The following is a 26,998-nucleotide window of genomic DNA, read 5'->3' on the forward strand; positions in this document are numbered from 1 at the left end:
GATTTTGAGTGTATTTAAGTGACTTGATTGATTGCCTTAGTTCTGATGAAGTCCCTTGTGGGATGAAAGCTCTTAACTACTGATTTTCTATTGAATTTCAATAAAGTGCAGTGGTGGTTCTACTGGCTGTCGTCCTGGTTCTTGCAGTGCACATTATCCCAAGGTAATGTCATAGAAGTAAATGCTAAATTTATTTGAGCCATGTTTAATAAACTTCGCCACCGAAGAAATTTATTTCCCTGTGTCCCTGTCGAGCAGAGCCACAGAGGTGATCTTTTCTTTAAAACAGAGTTTTTTTTTAAGTAATTATCTTTTGATTATTTCTTTATTGTTTAAAGTATTTTGGCTGCATTCCATTCCAATTGGTTAAATATTACCTGTGATGTGTTTAGTGATTTGATATTTTATATTTTTTAATACCATTCAAAGAAGAGGTGTCTCGAAAGTTTTATTAAATTTATTTTTACACAGTTTAGTTTGAGCTCCTTCATTGTTGAAATATTCTGAAAATTTGACATGTTCTGAAAGTAATAAGTAAGTAAAAAAATGCATGCAAGGCTGTTTAAAGATGCTTGGTTGTGACTTTTTTCTCATTCTTTAAAAAAGTTACTGCTACCTTGTGTGGGCATAGGCATAAATTGGTAGACTAGTTTTGGTGGATTTTAAAGTTCTTTGGCACTTATCAAGAGTAGTAGTGAAGTTTTAATTGAAATATGTACATAATTTACTTAGAAGATTTCATTGCAGCATATTTGCATAATTAACATTCATTAATTTGTGTTTTCCATTCCTTGTGCCGCACATTTTATGTCTAGTCCAGATTTTCCACAATACATTACACTAAGTTTTTGCCTTTTAAAGTCTTAAACGTTTCTCTGAAAGTAGTCCAAGATCTAATGAGATTAACCCAGGTAACAACAAAAAATATCATTAGTTCATATCATTCAGTGATTTTAAATTTTTTTTAATCGGGTGAAATTTTGTCGAGTGGGAGGTGCTCAAATATGCGTTTTTTTTGTTTGTTTTATTTTTTAGTACAAATGGTGGCAGTAAAACACCTCCGGCCCTTTGTCAATGGTCTGAAGTAATGAATCATCCTGGCCTTGTCTGCTGTGTCCAGCAAACTACAGGGATCCCATTGGTGGTCATGGTCAGACCAGATACCTTCCTTATCCAAGAGATCAAAACTCTTCCAGCAAAGGCTAAGGTTAGTAAATGTGTTCTTTTTGGGTAATTATTTCATGCAAAGTAGCATTATAAACATATTATTAGCCAGAAGTCCATTGACATTATTATGGTTGCACTGCTGATTAACAGTCATACAAACAGTGTTCTTTTTATTTCTGTGGTTGAGCAGATAATCAGACTGGGCAGAGTGCCCCTTTTCAGCAGAGTTGGGTGGAGAAAAGCTCTAGATCCTCATACATACAAGTGATTAATGTATTTGACATAAAAAGTTGAATTATAACTGTATATATGCTTGTACTGCTACAGGATTTAGGCTATTGCCATTGTGTAGTTACATATGGTGTGTTAACTGTGCGATCTATTGTCAAGAGACTTAAAGGAGATGTAATAAGCATAGCAGATTAAAATCATAACTTAATACAGTACTGTGACCTGTATGTTTGTGTATGAAACTATAGAGCTACTTTTTGAGTATAGAAGGATATATATTGTAGTACAGGTAGTAATAGGGGGTGGAGATGATGAGTTGGTGTAGAAAATCTAAATGGAAGGGTATATAGAGAGAGTGTGTCAGTACTATGTTGATGTACTATATTGGTTTAAAGAAAATAGAAATGAGCAGAGGGGAAAAGAAAAGTTTGATTACAAGCATGGGCGAGGTGTAATAGAGACGAGTAGAATATGGTAGATTTAAGTGTTCTGAGCAGTTGGTTTAAAATAATTTTCTAACTGATAACAGTAGTAGGCAGTTTAGTGGAATTATCTTAAATTCATGGCCTGTTTGTAGCACGTAATATGTCAGTTGCAAGCAGCATTCTTAATTTGAGGATAACTTCTTTCATATTTCGGTTTCTGAGGTAAATGTAGTAAGTAATCCAATGCAGAACTCTGTGATTTATGAAAACTGCAGACTTTTTGCCCAGTGGAAGAGAACCACTGGTTGTATTATTTCCCTTTTTCTTGTACTTTCTTTTAGGCTTTCATTTTCTTTCTTAAGCTGTATTTAATTTTAGTTTCAGCAGCAGGCTTTTCTCTTAAAGGAAAACTCCACCTTAGAACTCAAAACATATTTTTTCATTCTCTTTGTTTTTAAGCTATTTTAATGCCTCAAAATCACTCCAAGTACTTCTTTCACAATTTTAATGTGTTTCTCTCAAAATGGCGGATGATGGGGCCTGCCTTGGTAATGTGATCTTATTTTCTTGCTTTCCTTCCTTCTTCCCAGAATACATTTCAAATCCACTTTATATGACTCATGCCAGACATAAGGGGGAGCAGTGCTGTTTTCTCATGCCATTAAATATAATGGCAGGACTGTGAATCACTGTCATCTAAACACCTTCAGTAAAAAAAATAGCTGCTTTTCTGTTTACCTGACTGAGCCTCATTTATCTGACTTCCAGAGCTTGTGCTATGCTATAAATGACCCCACAAGATTAATAAAAACCAAAGCAAAGATTGCTCCTTGGCTATCTAAAGAAACCAAACAAAAAATGCTACTTAGAAATAGGACTTGGGACAAATGGCGATCTACCAAAAACCTAGCTGACCCACCTGATCTTTAAACAACTTAGAAATGAAACAAAGAAACTAATATTCCAAGATAAAAAAAATTACTACTGGAAATTCCAACATACACAGCGTCAAAATCCTCAGAAATTCTGGGCCGGTATCAACAAACTTCTACACCCAGGCAATTCCAAAACACCCACTCCTTCTAACCTCACTCAAACTACACCCAAGCAAATTGCTGACACTTTCAACTCATTTTTCTCAGACACTGTCACTACCCTGGCATCAACCTTATCTCCTCAGTCCACTCAAGTACCTCTCTCCCTAAACAATGAACAACCCCCCCCCTCTTTCAAACTGCATCCTGTCTCAACAGATCTCATCTATACCTTACTTACAAAGCTTAAACCTTGTACCCCCTAAGCAGACCTTATCCCAGCTGAGTACCTACAAATAGGAGCCAAAGCACTTGCCTTTCCTATCTCCATTTTAATTAACCGAACCATCACTGAAGGTACTATTCCTACCCTCTGGAAGGTCTCCCATATCATTCCATTTCACAAGGGTGGTAACTCTAATGAGCTCTCAAACTTCCGTACCACAGCTTTACTTTCTCCACTAGCTAAAATCATGGAAAGATGTGTTTATAGGCAATTACTTGACCATCTCCTCCGAAACAATCTCCTAGCAGATTGCCAACACGGTTTTAGACCTCATCACAGTACCACCACTGCTCTCTTGTCATTCTCTGACAATATTAATAAAAATCGGAATAACCTACTTTCCTCAGCTCTTTTCTTAGACCTCTTTAAGGCCTTTGATATGGTCAGCCATCCTCTCTTACTAAATATCCTTAAATCCTTCAATTTAGACTCTCAGGCTATCCAGTGGTTTAATTCCTACTTAGACAATCGACAAGCAGTACTATGGGAAAATCACTTATCTCTTCTTCCTATCACAATAGGAGTACCACAAGGCTCAATACTGGGACCTCTCCTCTTTTCTATTTTTATTAACAACCTAAATAAGTCCATTCCACAATCCATCTGTATACAATATGCAGACGATTCTACACTGATATGTTCAGCTCCCTCCTCAACTGAGCTTCAGGCTACTACACAAAAAGTCTTCTCAGCAGCCGAAAACTGGTTCCACCAATATTGCCTATTACTGAATCCCAAAAAGACTAAATTATTACTCTTCACACCTACACAAAAGTCTTCTTCTTTTACCTTCAATATTACTTCTAACAATGGCACTATAATATCCCCTGACCCCACCACCAAACTTCTTGGTGTCACAATAGACCACAATCTCAACTTTGATTCCCATATTAACTTAACCATCAAGTCAGTCAATAGGAAACTTGGATCTCTCTATAGGCTTAAACCCTACCTTACAACCTTAGCCAGAAGTACTTTAGCACAAACACACCTGCTCTCTACCCTTCTTTACGCCTCACCGATTTTTACAAACTTATCTAAATCTAATTTCAATAAACTCGCAACAGCATATAACAATATAGCCAGATTTGCAACAGGAGCCCCTTTTCGTACCCATCATTGCTCTAATCTTAAACAACTAGGCTGGCTAGAACTTCATAATCAAATTCTACTACAGCAACTAACCATCACCCACAAAATTTTCTATCAGCCTGCTAATATTACTATACTTAGCTCTCTTATTACTCCTTATAAAAACATCTCTTCTTTACGCTCTGCCACCAAGCTTCTAGCGGAGTCCTGTAAATCCAACAACAAAGCTGGGAACAGTTTGTTCGCCAACTGTATTGCACCAGCCTGGAACAAGCTTCCAAGTGAAATTATCGCAATTACCTCTTTAAATACTTTCAAGAAGCATCTTAAAACTTTGCTTAATTCCCTATGGCTCTGCCCTTGTAATAACCCTGACTAAACTTTTTTTTCTCTCCACTACCATTTCCTTGACCTCTTAATCTTCACTTGCTTTCTACGGTTCTTTTGTTATTCTATTCTCTAATTATCAGTTTTACTGAGAGTGGGGGGGCGATTTGTACTACTTTATTTTGCTTAAGAATTTCATTATATACAACTGCACATTTGTAAATATTTCCTTTTGTATAATAAGTGATGTATCTACTGCCTTTTTGTGGAGCTTTTCTCCCCGGGCCTCTACTGAAAATGGACATATATCCAGCTAGACTAGCCCGGTCAACAAATGTAAAATAAATAAATACAAAAAATAGCTGTTAGCAGCTGCTTGCAGCAAAAGAAAGCAAATGGAGTTTTTTGTAAGAGTCTTTTGTAGTCGTAACAAATTTGATAAATCCTCCCCCATACTCTCATGCTGAGGCGTAAAAACTCTCACTGCAGTAAATAATCCTTGCTGTACATTTACAAATGACAAGTAGTAGGACTCTAAACTTAGTTCGTCTGCTACTTCCCAATGCCTTCAGTGGGGTAATTTTTCTCTCTCGTGAATGATGCAGACTTAAAATGTGCTTTAGTAGTTCCTCAATTATTTCTGTCATGTTCCCACTACTTTTTTTCTATTTCATATTAATTTATACTTAAGTAACCAGGAAATTGAACTGATCCCAGGACCCTTTTCATCCACAATATAAGCTATGCTGGCAAAGATGATAATTATTAAATGCACTTGTCAATACAAAGAAAGAAATACTGACAGAAAAACACTGACCAAGATTGCATGTGGAACACATAGCCATTGTGTGACAGTGACCAAGTAAATCAATGAGCAACATTTTGTATACATTAATAATGCTTAACTATACTATGTTTATTATAAATAATTCATTGTATGCACACACACTGCACGCACACACACACACACACACACACACACACACACACACACACATATGTAGTGTGTGTTTCTGTATATGTATGTATATAAAGTACATATGTACAAAAGCGTGTGTGCGCGCATTTAAACATAGTTAAGTACGTCTGATTTCCCTTTCTTAGTGTTCTTAATGCAAGGGCACAGTAAATGTATGTTAAAATAAATTTAGCTGTATATTACGGTTGATCTCTGACAATGCAAGGACTGACTCAGTCAGTGGGAATCTCTTGCAATGGATCTCCTCCCCCCCCCCCCCCCCCCCCCGGGATGATGTCAGACAAACTGTAAAAGATCTTTTTATGAACAGTATCAGTGCACCTAGTTGATAGGGTTGCCGTCTGACTGTCTTTCGGCAGTTCTGGCCTGTGGGGGTGAGGGGGGCTTGAAAATGGTAAATGCATTTATACTTTACAAGAAAAAATATTTACTGACTTTTCTCTAAATGTCACAGGAATCTTTGCTCCTGCTCTTAAGTTATCTTAACAGAAACTATTCTAAATAACATTTAAAGATTAGAATTTCAGTACTGTATCGCTGCTTATGTAAATTTGTCTGAATAGTTGACAATTGCCTTAAAACCCCGGACTGATCTAATTGCTTTGTTTTGCTATGAAAGGGGAGTGTTAAGTTTTCCTCCCCTCTGCAATAAAAAACGTGGAAACAATTCCACAGCTTTCTGTCTTTTTTTCTGTCAGTTGCTGTTTTCATGACATTAGGAGGGTTAATTACACATCTAAGACTGACAGCAGTACCTGACAGGGTAAACTGCATATTTAACTGTGTCTATGATATGTCATGCATGTGGAGACAAATTTCTTTGCAAATTATATGAGAAGTTCAGTTTAAAAAAAAAAAAAAGTAGGTGAGCTTTCCCTTCTTTTGACTCCAATGCAAGGAACTAAACGTTTTAAAAACTACAAGCAGGTTTCTGGTACATACACAATGCTGGAACCATATTGTAGGGAGAAAAGAAACCAAACGATTGAGTTAAACTGTATGAAAGGGTGGAGTTCTTCTTTAAAGATCGTGTTTAAAGGCAGAAAGCGACCTTATGCTTTGTATTAAAAAAAAGTGTTTGCATGTGTCTTTATTATACATGCAAATAGTTTAAAAACAAAAGGTTGTTTTGCACCCATTAAAATAGTTTTATTCCAAATCCAGAAGACTAAATGTAGTGAGACGGGTTTATGGCATTAATTTTCATGACAGAGCAGGAGGAATTAATGTCAGTCTGGGCTGCAGCTCTAATTATGACGGATACACAAGTAACTTAATTAACAGTCCTATAATTACATAACTATTAGTGTATGCCAAGTAATTGTAAATTAGTTATGTATTTGCCAAACTGTAAAATGATTAGCTTTCTGCCAAACTGTTAGCTATGTAATTATAGGACTGTTAATTAACAGTTACTTGTGCTAATCCTGCATAATTAGAGCTGTGACTCAGAATGATGTAACCACTCCCTGCCCTTCCAAGAATATTTATGCCATAAACACGGCTCCATATATTGTTTTTTTGTGTTTAGAAGCAATCTTTAAAACTTTTAAAGGCTGCAAAGTGCTCTCTTTTTTAAACAGTGTTCTGATGCATAAGGATGCATGCAACACTTTTGTGTGTGAAAAGAAAAGTGCATTTTGCACCTTTAAAAAGTATCTTTAATCATTCTGTCCTAGCCTGTAATGTGCCTGTTTTCTTTCACCAGTAGATCATATGTGTGGTGTTTCCTTTGAGCACCATGGGATCTCTGGCCTTATTTGAGCTAACTTTGTTTTGGGAATAGTCAGCCTTATGACCATAGTGTTTAGTCCAAAGAGGATGATATATTTTTAAGTTGGAGGGGAAGGAGAAGGGTAAAATCCTTCTCAATGTACTGTGTAATCACATTCTTGTGATGATTATTTTCCTCAGCTCTTCGTTGACAAACTTGCTCGCATCATGTTTGATCTAGCTTATTGAACGTTGATTTTCACTGTAGCATAGTGTTTGTGCTGTACATTTTTCAGAATTTTTAACGGTACTTTTGAAAAGTTTAAAATTTTCCACTGAGTAAAACTTTGCTTATCAAGGAAGACGTCAGAATTAGCAGAGTAGTATTGGGAGCTGTTAGAGGCTGTGGTCTGTTTTCTTTAATAATTTTGTTTGGAAGAATGTTGCTTGTGTGGCGTTTGGCTTAGGTGAGTAAGGAGCTGGTAGCTAGCTGTTTACGGTGGTCCTGTGGTGCAAAGTTCGATTCCCTCAGCTTCCATTGCTTAACTGTGTGACTCTGAGGAAGTCTCTTAACCAGACGCTGCTCCTGGGCTGACTCTGAAAAAAGTACATGCAGATCAGTGCTGTACCCTGGAAAACAAACACAAATACATTAAGAAAGTTTGAGAAACAAAGAAAAAGCTGTGAGGTTGTGACTAAAGGAGATAACTGCCAGCACAGTTAGCTGGAATTTTGTTCGTTAATGTCATTTGTGAATATCAAATTAATTTATGCAAAGTGCCGGTGTTGCAAATGTATTAGAACTGTAAGATGCTAGTGTTACAAATGTATTAGAACTTTGTCATGTGTATAGCCAACTACTCTGTATGGATGTGTGTGTTGAAAAGGTATTTGTAAAGTGCTGTTTAAAATGTGTCCTCAGTGTGCCGTACTGGAAGAGAACAGAAATGTACATGCACTACTGTAACTGTTTAAATGTATATATATTTTAACAGTGAAAATTGGAATATGAGGTTAACTTCAGTCCAGCAAACTTTAGAAAAATATCTGAAATTAAATTACTTTATAGGCTGTGCATTACAGCGTCTCTCTCTCAAGTTTTCAATGCAGCTAGAAAGACAGTCTGTACTAGGAAGCTTTCTGTATTGTCTTTAGGGTGAACTAATTACTATCCTTGAAAGCATGAAGGAGTGCAATTTATATGACTTCCAGCCCTTGTCTGTGTTTTTACAGGTAGATGCGAAATGCTACCAGCTGCCATCAATGGTTGTTTTGCATGGGAGCTAGATGTCAGATGACAAGAAGTGATGTCATTCTACAAGCTATCCCAGCAGTAATATTTTCAGTATTATTTTGAGAAGTCTCTTAGTGAGACAGAGCATTCTGTGTTCTGTCTAGGGGCTGAAAACAAGAAGACCCATTCACCACATCACCTGCCTTGCTCTATAAATAAGTTACTAGGGAGTAATATAATTCTCTTGGATTCAGTTAGGAATATAGCAAAGCTTGGTGAACTATTTTTCTTTTTTCTTTATTTAGCTGAGCCTGTTCTACAATGTTATTTTAAATATTTTCTGTGTTTTGACCTTTGATGTCATTGTGAATATGTATTTAGTATTGTTTTGTTCTTGTATTATTTATTATTAAATATATTTATACCTTTCATTGTGGCTGATCTATGTAGAGGTATTTAAATTTTGAGAGTACTTGCATATTTATTTGGAAACGCTGTGTGGGCCACTCCTGATAGCCTTGCTTTTGGCCAAACTACCATTTGTATTCATAACATTACACAGTAAAACTGGTCACACTTTAAGGACCTTAAGGTTGCTGGCAGGAGTGACTGGGAGCAGTGGCAACTACCTTATAGTCTGGACAGAAGGGGGCATAGCTAGTAAACCTGTGCCAGCCTTTCCCAGGTGTGTGCGTAAATCAAACCTCAGTGTGTGTGCGTGTCTGTCAGCTTCCAACGCCCTGGATCAACTAATCCATTGTCCCACCAGGAGCTCCAATATCCTAGACCTGGTCATTACCAACATGGGAGATAGATGATCCACACCAGTGGTCACCCCCTCATTGGTCAGGTCTGACCATAAGCAAATCACCCTTGACATCCACATCCCACCCCCACCCCCAAGTAAGGAAACCTCCGTAAAAAAACTTCTCCAAAGCCAACTTCATGCTACTCAAGTCAGAAGTGACAAACTTTGTGGCACCCATGCGGCTGAAATTTTGACTGCTGAATCCTACACTAAGGCACTGAATGAGCTCATCCACTCGTGCATGAATCGTGCCATCCCAAATAGAACCAAGATGCTCTCCTCCAAAAAACGGAAGCCAATCTTTACAACAAAAGGATGAAACTGTTTCAGAAAAGAGGAAAATCCCAGGATGCAAAAAAACTCCCTTACCAGCCTCAGTAAGAAGCTGAGATCCCTCATAAAATCCTCCAAAGCTAGTTACGAAAATAAAATTGCCAAAGATTCCAAAGACAACCACAAGGCATTCTATAGTTATGTCAAGAATCTAAATGGCAATGCTAAGATCTGCAATGAGCTGCAACAGAATGGCATTAAATATACTGATCCCAAGGTTATTGCCAATATCCTGGCAGATCAGTTTAATGCCAACTTCACCCTCCTCTCACCCCCTAAAGGGCCAATCTCAATACCAAAAGATTGCCAAATTCCGGTAATCACGGCCACACAAGTAGAAACCACACTCTCAAAAACTAAGAATACAGCATCCATGGGACCATATGACATCCCGGGCTATGTACTACATGAGCTACAAAATGAACTGGGACCTCATCTAAGTGTCATGTTTAATCATAGCTTCACCTCAGGCTTTGTGCCCACTGAGTGGCGCACAGCTTCAGTTATCCCACTCCACAAGGGCAGATTCACCTTGGATCCCGAGAACTACCGTTCCATCAGTCTGACAAGCCTGATCTGCAAGGGCATGGAACGCATTATCATGGAACTTAAACAAAGATTTGGCAACCGTCAAACACTGGACCCCACCCAGTTTGGGTTCGTGAAGGGCCGATCATGTCTCCTGAACCTGATTGACTTCTTTGAATCAGTCTCCAGAGCTGTGGACAAGGGTAAGGTGGTCCACACAGCCTATCTGGACCTTGCCAAGGACTTCGACACCATCCCCCACTTTGGAATCCTAGATAATCTTACTAAGCTGGGCATAAATCCCTATGTCACTCGATGGGTTGCTTACTGACAGAATCTAGACTTTAAAAGTAGCAGACTCCAAATCCAGCTCCAGACAAGTGACAAATGGAATACCTCAGGGTTCAGTCTTGGGACTGCTCTTGTTTGACATTTACTTCTCTGAAGTACAGGCCAAAACTAAGGGACTCTGGGTAACAAAGTTCGCAGATGACTGCAAACTGGGAGCCATTATTGAATCCCCAAATGATGTGGATATTCTGCAAAAGGGCCGTACAGAAACAGATGCTTGGTTCTAGAGCCATGGGCTCAAGTTTAATGCCAAGAAATGTATAGTTATCCCCTTTAGGAAGAAACATGTACCCATGAATTACCACATAGGTGGCAGTACAGTAAACGTCGAAATTGTGATGAGAGACTTAGGGACACAGGTGGACAGTGGCCTCATCTTCGGTAACCACATTGCCACAACAATCAGGAAATCCTTGTATGTGGCACACCTCATCACTAAGAGCTTTTCATCCAGAAAAAAAGGAGGTCCATTGTCCCACTGTACTCATCCCTTATTAGACCCATTATAGAGTACAACGCCCCATTTGGTATGTACCTCACAAGACATCTTCAACAGCTGGAAATGCCACAGAAATACCTCACTAAGAGTCACAGGCGTAAAGCAGATGCCCTATGCTGAACATCTAAGAAAAACTCCAGCAATACTCCATGGCATATCATCAACTCAGACGATTTCTGCTTAACATACAAGGCCTTGTCAAACCCTGAGCTGTTGGACATGCTCCACTTAAAGAAATCCCAATCCCTCAGAGCCACATGCTCCAGGGATCTAAACCTTGTCATCACAATGAACAAAACTTGCTGGAAGGATAGGCTCCTGACCCGGAGACTCTCCATACTCTGGAATAGACTGCCCGTACATGTCAAGCAGAGCACCTCCTTGGCCCTCTTCAAAAGGAACCTTGCAGATTGGATGGGAGATAGGAGATTCACCCCGGGGATCACGTCAGTCGCCCTGCTAGACAGGGATCCAGGGGAAGTAAATATTGTGGGAAGAAATATCCGGGGAATTGTTTGGCTAGGCTTGTATAGGCCCTAGGGCCGATAGCCTAGTACCAACCTATGAGTCACATACGTATATCATATGTATGAGCCTTTGGCTTGATTTTAGAATAATTTTCTACAAATTAAAAAAAAGTCTATAAATTTTCCACTTCTGACAGTTTTCTACTTGTCAGTTTCCACAGTATCTGCTCCTGCTTGCATCTCGTCAGTAATTGTCTGTATTGATCTTGGTTCCCATGTTTGAATGCTGAGTTGAGCAGAGGCAGGTGCTGTACCAATGCAGTTCCCAGCTTATCCTTCGCATCTCCATTCTACTCTGCCATCTTGTTTTTTTTTTTTAATACGTCTTAAAATTTGCTGTGTCTTTGTTCTCCATTTTTTATAATATAAGTTTTCAGTTTGCCTTATTGTCTTATTTGCCTTGTCCTGAGTATCTCAGTTTGTTCAAGCACATCACTTCTTCCAGTGTAACTATAGCCATTGTTTGGTTTCACTTCAAACAGTCCAGTCAGGATCCGCAGCTCTGCTTTACGGCTTCCAAATTTTTGACAGCCTAAACACATAGAGTCTTGACACTTGGTTCACTTCTGTAGTTGTAGGCCATTAATCATTGTGGTCATGCTTCTGTGGTTTTTGACTTCTTTTGCATCATACTGTACTCTGATTCCACCACATATTCTGTTTCTTCCGATATTGATGATCAATGATGCTTTCACACAACTGTAAACCAGAAAATGCAATGAATTAGTAACTTTTATTGCAGTATGTCAGTTTTATCTTGTCCTAAACAATGCAACTCAAGGAGGCAACTGCCTGAATGCTTCATATGCCTTACTCTAGACCAGGGGTGTCCAACCTTTTCACTTGCAGGGACCGCATTGAGTCAACAGAAATTGTCTTGGGGCCGCATGTAAAATATATCGTATAGTTAACTGTATCACTGTCGCGGGGGACCTAAGTCAACCCCCTGGCTGTATTGTAGGTGAATTTGAACAATGAATAAATGTAATAAATGCATATTTGCCCTAAAATTGAAATTCTCATTCTAATTCTTAAAATAACAGTTAACTCTAACATCTTAGTTTATTTGAAAAAAAAAAAATTAACAGGTACAAACCCTTAAATTTGTATGAGATCAAACCTCTGATTTTGCTGGTTTCTTAAAGATTTCCATGTCTTCCCATCATGTCCGTAATGTCCATATGTTGTCCAAAGCGCTCATGTATTCTTCTGTTTCTAGCTTTGGAATCTGTCTCTGAAATTATTCAAGACATGCTACATCTGGTCTGAAGATGAAAGAAGGTTCATCAGTGGTATTCTCAAACTGAGCACCCCTTTGGAAAGGCACATTTCTAGCTTTGGAATCTGTCCCTGAAATTATCTACTGTTTGCTGTATGTGGTGGTTTCCAACTGTTAAAACTAGACCAATTTTACAGCGTCTTCCATTGCACACTTTTAATGAGAAGTTTTTAAGTATCATTACAATCATCTGTAATTTCGGCATTAAAGAAACCATTTCTAGACAATAAAATGGAACTCTGAAGCAACTATTTCCTCACCCACACTCTTTACTTTCCTATCAACTAAATTATAACTATTCTTAAAAGATAGGCTAAGGATGGAATCACAGCCCCCTTCCCTGCTTTATTTATAATAAATGTGACAGGCTGGATACAAGTGGTATACGGTATGAGAAGTTCTATGTCCGAAGTCACAAAAATGTGTGTTCACAGTAATGTACACTCTGAGCCCTAGTTGCATGAGTCACCTTTTTATACAAGGCACAAAGGTTAACACTCTATTTAAATATGTATGCTTATAAATATTATCTGAAAGTCTGCACTAAAATGAGTGATATTTAAATTTGCAGACTACAGCAACAGAATCCCTGATGAATCACAATGCAGTTGTCATTTATTTCATATCAGGCTGTCAGTCTCTAGGCAAGAATTAAACCATCTGCAATAAATCCTTTTCTGCACACCGCAGAGAAACGGATAACCTTCCATCATGTAATAGCGTGATACTAATGCAATCAGAAGTAAAGGACAGAATTGACATATAGCAAAGAAACAGAAAATGCAGATAATCACCCAAATTAAATTTAGACTTTTTGAATGTATAATTCCAGATGTAACATATTTGAGTGACCGTAATATATTCGTAATGGAATAGTGTTACAGACTTGTCATAATCAGGCTAACTAATTTTTTGACAATTGCTCAGAAACCTGAGCACAGATTATCATTAAACTCAAATTCTTTTTCTATTTTTATCTGTAAGTCAGACTTTCAGCTCTATAATGTTCATTTCCAATGCATTTGAAACCTGTACATTCTGAAAAGGGAAGTTTTTGTTGCTGTTCTTGATTGTGAGAAAAATATCTTGTATTTTTCCTGTCACATTAGCATGGCAAAAGAACCACAAAATTAAATCTTCAAACAGTCACAACTATTGTGACTGCCTGAAGGAAAGTGTTGCGTATATGTCACTTATATGTTCAGCAGCATGGCTGAACCTTACTCAGAGGTAGCTGTTTTGATAGAGGATGCTATTTTCAAGGAGATAAGTGGGTAGCTGAGAGTGGACACAATGTTGGCATCATGCCCCTTCTCCTTTCATGCTTCCAGGGAATATGTTAAACATCTTTACCCACTCTTTATAATTGTTATGATGAGAACTTCTGGTTCTCTGCAAAGCTTTTATTCTGCTACTAGCCTTGCACAAGTGGGATCTCCAAAAAGATTTCTAGTTCTCTCAGCATGGCCTGACCAAATGTACAGAGAAATAATACATTTCTGTTTTCTGTTGCCAGTGCTTTTACCCTGTGTACTCAGGATTCACCACACTTTCCTTACTGTCTTTTTACACAGGCTGCCCACTTTTATAAAAACTAATGTAGTTATACCTAGCCCCCTTTCTGTTTTGGATGTGGCCAGTAGCTCACTATCCATTATTTAATCTCCTTGGGTTTAATTACACAGGTGCATTTTTATGTACAACGTTTATTGCAAAAAAACAAATTAACATTGTGTCAATAAAAGAAAATTGTAGCACACACAGATAAAATACTATTTCCTGTGTAAATTTAAGAGGGAACTCACCTATGTAGTTACAGTACACACTGAATGTGGGGCATTAATCATTAATGAAGGGACTCGGGGGGGCTGTTTCTGATGACATGACGTAAAATAAGGAACTGTTGCTTTATTCAACTGTTATTCAATTCTGTTAACATTAAATGAACAAAACCCGGTACACATAAAACTTGCTACCAGGGCATTTTCCTTAAGATAGCCTGTAACTGTGAAATGCACATGTTTCTTTTTAAGGTAAACTCTGAGCTGGTAAAAAAAAAAAAAAAAAAAATTTCCATGATGAGTAATTTACTGAAAAAAGTATTGTGTTATTTAAAAAATCCACAAATGTTTTATTGTGGCTACCATTTCAAAATTATCATTTATCTGAACCAATAACAGATTTTTACAAGAAGAGCAGCAAAATAGGAGAACAATTGGAGACGACCTGCAGAACTCAGGGCAGCCGAGACACATACTTACAGACAATACTGTATCATACTGCCACCTCCCATAACTCTCAGCTGTACATACTTTAGAACAGCATCCCTGATTGTCCACATGCTTTTCCCTTGTCCCTCATAACAATTTTTGATGCAGCTCACTGACAGTAACAGCAATGACAAATAGACTTTTCAGCAAATGTACAAAAATGCTAACTTGCTTGTCTTTGGGTCAAGCACGTATGTCTTCTTTGTAATTCTAGTTGTTGTCTGCATTCAGATTCATATATTCTTAAGTAAATACCGTACATATTTGTATAGTTGTAGTGAAAACAGTCGATTGGTAGTTGAAACTGTTGTTTCTCTGTGTGCTAATAATTGACTCAGAAATGTTTAGGGAACCATAGGTTTTAGCAAGCTTTTTTTGTTACAAATCTATGGGCAGTATAGCAGTAAAAAAACAAAACAAACCTATCCCGCACTAATAAACTGCTCCATACGAAAGAAAAAGCAATTTCAATGGTGGGAGTGCCCTTCAAGGCAGCTCCCCAGCATATACCTAGCAAGCTTTTCCATTCCAAACCAGGCGTTCCTGAAAAGCAGACCTTTATGAAGAACAGACCAGAAAATCGGGTGAATTTTGGTTGGCATCCTTTAAGAAGAACTTCTTTACTGGTATATTGCTTTTGCTTTGTATGTGGAGCCAGGTAATTTATTAGTAATTTACTTATTTAACATTTGTTTACCGGGAAAGTCCGACTTGGAACAAAGCCAATTTTCAGTGGAAGCCCGGGGAGAAATGCTCTAGATGTATGTCTTTGCAATGTGGGAAGAAACCAGAGTGCTCTGAGGAAACCCACTCTAATGCAGGGAGGGCATGAAGAGTACGCACAGAAGGTACCCCAGCCGAGAATTGAACTGGAGAACCTCTTCCTGTCAGGTGACAATGCTATTGCAGCACCACTGTGGTAATTGATGTGGGAATGTTGGAGGGTGGAGATGGAGAAGCCTTGCTGGTAAGCATACTATTCAGCTTGATAATGCTGATGATTTCTTTTTTACAAAAAACAGTTATCCCAAAATCTGCAGTTGCACTTGATCACTGCATTTTTAATCCTTTTAACTTCCTGTCCTTATTCATTCATCACGTTGAATTCTTCAAAAGGTGTTGGTTAAAAGCTGATTTACTGAATGTGCTTCTGAGAAAAATGTGCAACATGTATCTGTGATTTACTGATTTCAGAAGTCGTTATATTTGCTAGTGGATGTAGTTGCCCTTGCCTTCTGCTTGAGGGGGAGGTGCTTTGCACCCTGTGCAAAACTCTTAGTTGGCCCGTTCATTCTCTGTCTTAATCAGATGGACTTTGATGGACTTTCTTTGGTTAGAGTATCCCTAATCCTCCTTAACTCTGTGGAAGTATTGCTTTTTACACTCCCTGCAGAATGTTGAAATTATAGTTTTGTTAAACAGATGTTTACACTGAATACAACTTTTCACTTGGTTCATTATGTGGCATGACTACTGCAAGTAATTTCTTCTCAGGATATAGTAGTACTTTGCTGTGTTCTGACCCTCTTTTTTTTTTTTTTTTTTTCCTCCTCCTTTGGCCTGCTTAGATCCAGGACATGGTGGCAATTCGTCACACAGCAAGCAATGAGCAACAACGGACAACTATGATCCTTTTGTGTGAGGATGGAAGCCTGAGAATTTATATGGCTAATGTAGAGAACACCTCCTACTGGCTTCAGCCATCTCTTCAACCTAGTAGTGTGATCAGCATTTTGAAACCTGTTCGAAAACGAAAAACTGTTAATAATGGTAAGAATGGAATGGCTCCTTTCCTTAATCTGACTTGCATGTTTGGCAGGCTGTAAATTGTATCCTGGTGCTAAACTAATTAGGCTGCAGTTTCAGATATTTAAAACTTTATTGGACGTTTTGACCCTATACAGTTAATCCTTGAATTTTATTTCCTGTATCACTTTTAGGCCTGGGGAGGGGCGCAGTTTTCACCATAATTTCCTTAAAAATGAGGCATTTGTTTGACATTTGTGATTTGATCATTAACTGACTTGGTTTGCACGTACACAGGAAATGAGGACCATTTTCGAAATGGTAGGAACATTGTATGTCCTTCCTTAGGCCAATGATGCAGCATTCTAAACAATGAGTTATCTCAACAAATAGCCTGGATATCTGGCAGGGTACCAAAGCCAAAACCTTCCATAAAGCCATACGTCTGGTGCATTACCGGTTTTACTGCCAGTCCAAATGCAAGTCTTGCACACATTTGTTTTACACATGGTTGTTGATACCAGTGGCCTTCACTGATGCAGATGAGTGCGCCGTTGGGGAACCTTCATCTGGTTTTCTCAGATGTATTGCTGTTTGTTGCTTTATTAGATATCTTGGAGGGGAAAGCAAAATTGCAGTAGCTTGCTTCATACAAGGATCTCCACTCCCAGTGTCTTTTTTTTTTGTTTGGGTGCGGTGCATGATTACAAAAATTATACAGTCTGTTTTTTGTTGAAGACTCTCTTGAATAGGCTTACATCTCTTTACTCCCACTTGGAAGCTCAGTGCCTTAAGCACCTGTTGCAAGCAAGGATAACAGGTTGCTGATAAGATTGCAATGTGGCTATAATTGGAAAAGTCAGTAGAATTGCACCTTTATGCAGAATAATAATGTAATATGTTTTCTGAATGGTAAGAAAATGTTTTTCAGTTATCAAATGATTTATTAGGATGGAGATAAAGGCCAGAGCATCTCCTTCTCTGATGTTCAGCTGGCAAGTTATTGGCAGCTACAGTGGCATGTTTTAATTTATGTAGCAGTGTTCTAATAGTGGAAATTTAATCAGTTTGAAATGTTAAACTGAGTTACTGTTTAGTGAGGGATTTGTGTTTTCATTGATTAATGAGAGAATAGTGTTTGTAATGTAAGAGTTAACTTGAGATGCAATGTTATCTTAGTGGTTGTGGGAGTGGACAAAGTTGATTGGCCAAACTAGATAAATTTTTTGTATGAATGACCAAAATAACTTGGGATTATTATGATGCTCCTGTTGGAGTTTCAGGTACTAAGACTGTCATTTTAATGTGCTTTTAACAAGTTTTCCAAGTTATCTGAAAAATTGGAATGTATTTTTGCATTTTGTTATTGAACTTAATTTCCAGGCATTGTCTCTGTATAAGTAATTGTTTGGTTTCCTTTTCAGCCATTAAGCTGGGATTGATTTCATTTTTGTACTAATTAGTGCTCTTCCATTTAGAAGATTTAGAAAGCTTTGTTAAAATGAGGGGGCACGTCTTCTAGGGACAGTGTCTTTAGTAAATTCCAGTTGGAGATGGACAGAGGAGATTATATCTTGGTTGAAGTTTAGTACTTGGCTGCATTATTATCTTGTTTGTGTTGTCACTGAGTATATATGTTGAAGTTGTCATGAAAACCTGTGGAGTTGAAATGTCTTTTCATAGAAAACACACACGTCTGCTAGAAGGATTTCCAACCTTTCAAGCTTTCTGTGTCTGTCACACTCGTCTTTCAGTTAGTCTTGCAGTTTTCTCCCCAAGTTACATTAATAGTGGGGAATGACTTTATTATGTGGATGTGCATAGGCACCTTATATCTTATTTGGCTAGAGCAAAATCCACAAGGAAGGATTCTCAAATTTTAATTTTATTTTCCAATCAAATATTGTTACCACTGTGTTAAAATCAACCTTATCTCTTTGGCTTATACATTGCTTTGTTTTTTGAATTCTCTCTACCTGTATTTACAACTGCTAAGCTTAGAGCAGTGGCCAGTTTTCAAGTGTACTGTAAAATTACTGATGAATGACATTTGTTTTGCTACCACATTGGCATCGCTGTATATTATGATACTGCAGGTTGGATGTGATCTCCACATGGGCTTGAGTAGGGTAAGGTTTATTTTGTTTATGCTGTGGCTCATGCAGGCTGACTGAGATCATGAGATGAGACCTTAGATGCTGAGCATTGTGGTTAATGTTTAGGGGTTCAGGCTGTCTGGTGAAGTTTTAGGTGCTTGGATGTTAAGTCCTGTTGGTTTTAGTCCTACATGTCACAAGTTAAATCTATTGGCACAGATTTGTCTTTGTGGTACATAAATAATTTTGTGAAATTACTACATTGGAACCATTAATGTTAAGCTGTCTATCTCGCCTTCATTCTTGCTGGATGGGTTCGGAGCCGACTCTGCCTACTACTAAAGCTCGAGAGCTATTTACTGGATTGAGGTCTCCCCATATCCCACAATGCTAGGCGTCAGATACCCAGATCTCGTTTACCGCTTCAACTACGAGGTTGCGATTTTACTGGCTCCAGGTCGTATAAATCTTTTCTTGTATTATTACCTTTATATTGTCTTTTTTTAGATAATCCTTCCCTGTTAGTTTAAATAGTTTGTGTACCCCTTGTTATCCCACTCAGAAACTCGTTTTTGTTGTTAGAGAGTGTCCCCCCCCCCCCTTGATAGGGTAGTGTTAGGCCCTGTTTAGCCACAATTAAGTTAGTCTTGTATTTTTTTCTTGTATATTTGTATATTTTTATTAGTAGTAAGGTAGTTGTGTGGTTATAGTTCTATAGTTATTATTAGTGTTAGTTTTATCTAGTGCGTGTGTGTGTGTTCCTTGATTAAGCACTAGTTATTTTTTTTTCCCTTTGGTATCCCATTACCAATATGTCTAAAGATTTTTGTTTTCTGAGGAAGTTGGTGCAGAGCACCGACGAAAAGCTTGTTTTTAAGCTTAATAAAATTTCAATTTGGGTTTTTTAGTTTATTGGCGTTCTTGTTTACAACATAACCTGTGGATTGTAAAGAACTTTGTACACATCTATCTGAATCCAGGAGTTTAAAGGCGCTGGACCTGCAAGGGTGATTTTTTTACCAGTTTGTTTTTTTGAATTTTTAGAAGGAATATGTCTAAAGATACCAAAGTTTCAGGTTTCAAGAAGTGTGACTCGTGCTGTCAGAAGATGTCTCTGACAGACGGTCACACTTCTTGTGTTTATTGCTTTGGTCCCCTACACCTGCAGGACTCCTGCTCGGTCTGCCACATCTTCAGCCTGAGAGTCCTGCAGGAGCGTAGGAACAAGCTCATTTTGAGAGGCTTACTTAAGCCGGAAGGATCCCCCGGCTAAGCCTCAGTTGGGAAAATCCTTAAAGCCCGCCAAACTGTCGGCTCCCTGTTCGGAGCAGTCGCTGAGCGGAGCTCCTGCCTCCTCATCTGTTCCGGCTGGAACCGACATCTCGAGACCTCAATCGGCTCCGACCTTAGTGTCGGAACCTTCTCTGAGCTGAAAACATTCAAGGTCCCCCTCTTTAGAATCTGTTCGTTCGGATCCAAGGTCTCCATTGCTTCAATCGGAGCGAAGCCATAGGTCCTACTCCTCTGTCCTCCAGGCTATCCGATCATGACTTGAAGAGGGTGGTCAGTAGGCTCCTAAAATCGCAGGCCCTGGTGAAAATGTTGACCAGCCCTTCTCAACAGACTGTGGCTATCCCTGTGTCTTCAGCAGTTCCTCCTCCGGACTCTACCACTGTGTTAGGAGCCGGAGCTCGTCGGGGCTTGAATCATAAAAACGTCGGAGCCGATACCACACCTTACGGCTCCATCGTTGGCTCCGATCTCTTCATTGGTTCGATCCTTGGAGGGATCCGGGCGCCGAGACTCCCTCGTCGGCTCCGAGGGGGTGAGTGACATTGGACCCTTGTCCGACCCCGTTCTCCCTCTCGGGGCCTCAGCGCAGGTGAGCTCTGCCCTGATATCGGCCTTGGAGCCATCCCTCTCTGTGCCAGGAGGGGTTCACATCTCTTCGGAGCGGGGACCCTCTTCTCTGCCTGATAGGGGTGCCTTCGAGGTCATGAGGAGTGTGCCGACTCCTGTGTCGGCTCCACGATCAGCCCCTTCGGCTCCTCCCCCCATGGTGCCTGCACCGGCCTCTGTCCACCCTCCTGACCCCAAGCGTGGAGAACAGATGCTCCAGGTTGCCCCATTGGGCGTATCTTCCTCTTCCGATGCTCCCCTGATCATTCGGAGGAGCCCCCTCGGAAGAGAAAATGTAAGAGGAAACATGTTGACTCCCCCGAGTCAGTCACGTCTGATACCGACTCGGAGGATCCGGAAGGGTCCCCAAGGTCCCCCTCTGAGGATGTCTCCTTTTCAGACATCCTAGAGATCCTTAGGTAGAGGGGGAACTGGACTGCCCTTAACCCTTCCGAGGACGAGTCTGTGTACCTGGACGTGTTTGGTTCTCACCCTTCCACCTCCTGGGTGTCTCCACCTTTCGACCCGTACATGGAAGTGGTGGCTCGAAAGGCGTGGACAGCCCTGGACACAGTGGAACCAACTCCCCGCAGGAACACTAAGTTTATTACAGCCCCATCTGACAATTTCTGATGAAAGGTGTCCCTGTTGATGCCATGGTGGTGGCAGCAGCCACTAAGAAGGAGTTGGCTGACCCTTCGGTGCCTGTCCATCCACCTAATAAAGAATCTAGGACAATGGACAGGTACGGGAAGCGGATGTTTTCTTCAGTGACTTTTTCCATGCGGTCGCTGAATTATCTGTGCCATTTCACCCGCCTTCAAAGGGATCTTCTCAAGGAACTGGGTGATACCCTTCAGGATCCATCAGCTGCGGGGTCTCAGGATAGGATTAACTCCCAGCTGGCGACCCTTAACTCTTTAGTCAACTCCTCCATGCGGCTCATTTCTTATGTAGCCGATGGGGCAAGTAGGGCCGCAGGTACAGGCGTGGCTTTGAAAAGACATGCCTAGATGCGGTTGTGTAACTTTGCTGACCCCTTTAAGGCGTCCTTTACCAATACCCCCTTCGATGGTTCGGCCCTGTTTGGACCACAGGTGAAGGATACCCTTACCAGGTGTGAGCAGGAAGGCAAGACTCTCTCTGCCGTGGGAGTCCGTTTTACTACTCCCTCTAGACCATACCCTAAAGGTCAGAAGAGTGGAAAAATGTGGTTTTGGAAACCCCAGGGAGTCGTGCCTGACACACGTGGTGAGTTCCCCTCCAGGGGCAGAGGAGGGAACAATAATAGATGCCGCCCGAGGGGCAGAGAGGGTCCGCAAAATCAGGGTAGCAGAGAATCTTTCTCTGACAAACCCTTTCAGCACCCCTGAGGGGCTGACCGACTGTCCACCTTAGGAGGCAGTCAGGGGAAGATTGTCACTGTACCCAGAAGCCTGGCAACTCCTCACACAAGACAAATGGGTACGGTCCATCATATCCGAGGGTTACAAAATCCCCTTTGTCCACACCCTTGTACAAGCAAACAGGTCCCTTCCAGATGTTCCACCCGGTCTAAGGGAACAAGCAGTACTAGAAATTTCAAAACTGCTAGGAAAACGGGCCATCCAGCCAGTCCCAGCAGACAAGCAAGGATCCGGGATTTACTCCAAGTACTTTTTGGTACCAAAAAAGACAGGGGACTGGAGACCCATTTTGGATCTCAGCAGGTTAAACAAATCTGTTCAAAGAACGAAGTTCCGGATGGTCACGCTTCAGTCCATTCTACCCTTTTTGGTTCAGGACAATTGGATGTGCTCCATAGACCTTCAGGATGCATACTACCATATCAAAATGGACAGACGCTCCAGAAGGTTTCTCTGCTTTTGACAAGGAGCCAGTCACTACCAATTCAGAGCACTGCCCTTTGGTCTCACCACAGCCCCCAGGGTGTTCACCAAATGCATGGCAGTGGTTAAGGCTCACCTGAGACGGCGAGGATTCCAGGTGTTTCCATATCTAGACGACTGGCTCCTGACTGCTTCCACCAGGCATCAGCTACTACGAGCCAGGGATTTATACCATCCAAACTTGCTCCGAGCTAGGTATCTCTATAAACTTCGAAAAGTCTGCATTGTCGCCTTGTCAATCTATAAGCTTTATAGGCGCAAGATTAAATACAAAAGAGGTGTCTGCAAAAGTTCCCTTAGAGTGTCAGACATTCGCCGACATGTCCAGACCTTACTACAGTGCAAGAGAATTCAGGCCAGATTTGTACTGAAAACTTTGGGTCTCATGGCAGCAGCAATCACATTACTTCCCCTGGCTCATTTTCACATGCGGATTCTTCAATGGATGCTTTTTACCCAATTGTCGTTTCAACAACTTCCGATGTCTCACAACATAATAATCACTCAATCATGCAAAGACCACCTTTCTTGGTGGATGGTCTCCTCTCAAGTACTTCAGGGCAGACAGTTTGTTCTTCCTCCTCCTGTTGCCACGATGACAACGGATGCCTCCCTGATCGGGTAAGGGGGGCATTTTCAGGGCAGGACTGTCCAGGGCACTTGGCAACCTCTAGAGTACCACCTGCACATAAACGTCTTCGAGATGAGAGCAGTACTTTTAGCATTGCAAGCTCTTCAGGACACTCTACCTACCGGGACTATTGCAATTCACACAGACAACATGTCTGTAGTGTGGTACATCAACAAGCAGGGCGGAACCAGGTCCTATCCCTTATGTCGAGAAGCACTCAGACTCTGGCAGTGGGCGATCTCCTCTCAACGGTTTCTGATAGCAGCGCACATCCCCGGGAAGTCCAATGTCATAGCGGACAGGCTAAGCAGAGCTATTCTCATGCCTCACAAGTGGTCTCTCAATCAGTTATTAGCGGACAAAATTTTCCGCAGATGGGGTCAACCTTGCTGCGACCTTTTCGCAACTCCTCTCAACAGCAAGTGCGACTATTTCTTCACTCTTCCCCCTCCCCGGCCACTCCCCCAGAGATGCTCTAGTTCACGTTTGGCCCCGGGGGTGTTTTGTATTCATTCCCACCTTTTCCCTTAATTCCCAAACTAATTCAGAAAGCAACCGCATTGGGATCCAGGATGATCCTCATTGCTCCTTACTGGCCTCGACAAATTTGGTTCCCATTCCTGCATCGTCACCTGCTGGAGCAGCCTTGGAATCTGGACCCAGTGCCAGACTTCTTGGTCCATCAGTCGGGCGGGCTGTACCAATCCCTTCACTCTCTCAACCTCACAGATTGGTTGCTCCACTTCCAGCCTTAGCCAGGCTTCCACATATTTCTCAGCCAGTGCGTGAAATCATCCTTTCTTCGCACAAATCTGCTACCAGGAAGACTTGTGCTAGTAAGTGGAAACGTTTCTCTTTCTGGGCGGAGGCTAGAAATATAGACCCCTTTACAGCCCCAGTCCATCACGTTCTAGATTTTTTAGCAGAACTTTTTCGGGCAGGATCTTAGTCTGCCACCATTAGGGTCCAATTGGCTGCTATCGCTAATTTCCACACTGGCCTGTTAGAAACCAGCATCATGTCCCACAAACTTTGTAAGGCTTTTCTTAAAGGAACTATTTTACTTAGACCCCCAGTTAGAGATCCCCCACCTCCGTGGGATTTGAACCTGATATTAACTTCCTTGATTCTCCCTCCCTTTGAACCTGCGGCCTCCTGTTCCTTAAAATTACTCTCCTGGAAGATTCTCTTCTTAGTAGCCATCACCTCAGCTAGGAGAGTGTCGGAACTTCAAGCCCTCTGTATTTGTCCTCCTTATCTTGTGTTTCACAAGGATAGAGTTTCACTCAGGACTAATCCCTCTTTTCTGCCCAAAATTCCTTCCGAGACTAACCTGAATCAGGCTATTGATCTTCCTGTCTTTTTCCCTAACTATTCGAACAGAGCTGAACAAAAGTTACACCAATTTGGACGTTCACAGGCAATTACATTTTTATTTGGATAGGACTAAACAAACAAGAAAATCGGACCAACTCTTCCTATCCTATGCTGAGGGCAAGCAGGGCCTGCCAATTTCTAAAATAACCTTATCCAGGTGATTGGCCTCTATTATCACTTTGATTTATCAATTGAGACATAAAGAACTCCCTACAAAACCGAAATCTCATTCCACCAGAGCGTTAGCTACGTCGGTAGCTTTTCAAGCAAGACTGCCAATGGAATCTATTTGTGCTGCAGCCACATGGGCTACTCCTCATACTTTCATTTCACATTATAAGTTGCATATGGCCTCCAGGAGTCAAGCTGATTTTGGTTCCACTGTGCTAAAGAGTCTGTTCCGATGAGCCACCCAGGGCTAAGGTGCTAGGAACGCTGTCCCATCCAGCAAGAATGAAGGCGAGATAGACAACTTAACATTAAGAATTTATGTACCTACCATAACGTTCCATGTTAGTTGTCTTCTTCTCGCCTTCTTTCTTGCGTCCTACCTTCCATCCCCCTAGCCTGGATAGACCGAGAAGAATCCCTTTTGAGGCCTTCTTCCTCTGGCTTAGTGTTATCTAGGTTACGTCCTCCTCTGTTTTTAGTACTGTAGGTAAACCTTGTACTTGGGACAAGTGTCCTTAAAAAACTTTTTCCATGGTGTTAGCTCTGCCAAATGAGATCTGGGTATCTGACGCCTAGTATTGTGGGATATGGGGAGGCCTCACGCCAGTAAATAGCTCTCGAGCTTTAGTAGTAGGCTGAGTCGGAGCCGAGGATCGGCTCCGAACCCATCCAGCAAGAAAGAAGGTGAGAAGAAGACAACTAACATGGAACGTTATGGTAGGTACATAACTTCTTAATACTCTTCATAAGGAACATTACTTAATATTTGCCACATTTGACAGCAGTAAGCCTGCTTAATCTGACCTTTAATTTTATCCAGCATTCTTTCCCTTCATCATTTTCTTCTGCTTACTCCTCATATGTAACCATTGCCCTGCTGAATGCCTTTATACATGTCCTTAACACCAACCACTGCTGGAGGTCATTCTGAGTTTGCTCTCCAGTCTGTAGAATCAATTTCTTAGATCCATGAAATAGCTGGCTCTTCCATTGTACTTCCTCTACCTTTCCTCCGACCCTGTTCTTTGACTTGATCTTGTGCACCTGTATCATGTTCCTATCTCTAGTCTGTTGTAAGAAAACCTCTGTTTTTCTTGGTCTGTGATCTTAGCCTTTCTCCTACATGCCATGCATCCTTCTTGAGGCTTTTCTCTCAACAACTTATATTAACTTCATGACTGTGTCCTTGTACTGCCTCTAGAGCTGTGGAGTGCTCGCGGATTTCTCTGACCAGGACTCAGTAGAGCAGCATCGCCTTATTTCTGGATACTATTCCCCTAAGGGTTTACCCCTTAAATTCTGTTTGATACTGCCACTGCCCTGATACTTTGGTCCTGAAGGACCATTTGTGGTATGATTGACCCTCCAGTTTCATTCCTCCTTTGGTACCATTGGTTTCAACCCAGATTGTATATCACACACCATAGTTGCTGTGACTGAGGTGTAGTATTGTGTATATTTGTGGATTGAGGCTCAGTTGCCACTTTTCATTCTTTTCAAATACTCAGTGTCTCAGTTTACATTGTCCAGTACTTGCTCCTAAGTTTTGTGGACTCTTCTGTACAAGTGCTACACCCAGGCCCAGCCCTTGCATTACTCAGCTAGACACATCAGTTGAGACATTGTCTCTCTGTTTTATAGCCTTTTGTGTCTTGCCACTCAGCCTTGTAACTCTCCAATTACTTAGTCTTCAACCCTTCCCAGCCTCTCTAGTTTTGTTAACAGTTGCTTGTTGTTGCCGTAGTATAGGCTTTACTGAAGTTCGGTTAGCCCATGTCTTTCATTTCTCCCTTGTCAAATTCCTCTGTAATCAGTCATAAAACTGAATATGGTTTTACTAACGTCTTCTGCTGACAGTGATCTTGGTTTGCTTGTTCTAGAAGCTGTTGTGTAGAAAAGCAGACCAGCCTTTTCTTCCTTTTTCTGTGTCTGCTTATCTGAAAGTGCTGTTGGTCTAATAGAGATTTATTCCCCTTAACCTTTTCCTGCTCAACTTCTTGTAGAAGAGGTCCAGAATCACAGTTATCTATTTGCAGACATTTTCATAATCGACTGTTAAGTGTTGGCCTGCGCATTGGCTGGATTTTCATTGATTCTGGAAGGGAG

At 40.7% G+C, this 26,998-nt stretch overlaps 1 protein-coding gene across 1 annotated transcript in view; it reads left to right on the forward strand.

Annotated features, from left to right (window-relative positions):
- Window positions 1-26,998, forward strand: part of UBR4 (ubiquitin protein ligase E3 component n-recognin 4) — a 3,959,899-nt gene that overhangs the window by 1,724,701 nt on the left and 2,208,200 nt on the right. The window contains 2 exon segments of the mRNA XM_044087073.1: window positions 1,036-1,207; window positions 16,652-16,853. Coding sequence (XP_043943008.1) covers window positions 1,036-1,207; window positions 16,652-16,853 — 374 coding nt within the window.

This window comes from Protopterus annectens, chromosome 1.part1, assembly GCF_019279795.1.
Source record: "Protopterus annectens isolate FY-2018-M chromosome 1.part1, PAN1.0, whole genome shotgun sequence".
NCBI classification, from domain to species: domain Eukaryota; kingdom Metazoa; phylum Chordata; order Ceratodontiformes; family Protopteridae; genus Protopterus; species Protopterus annectens.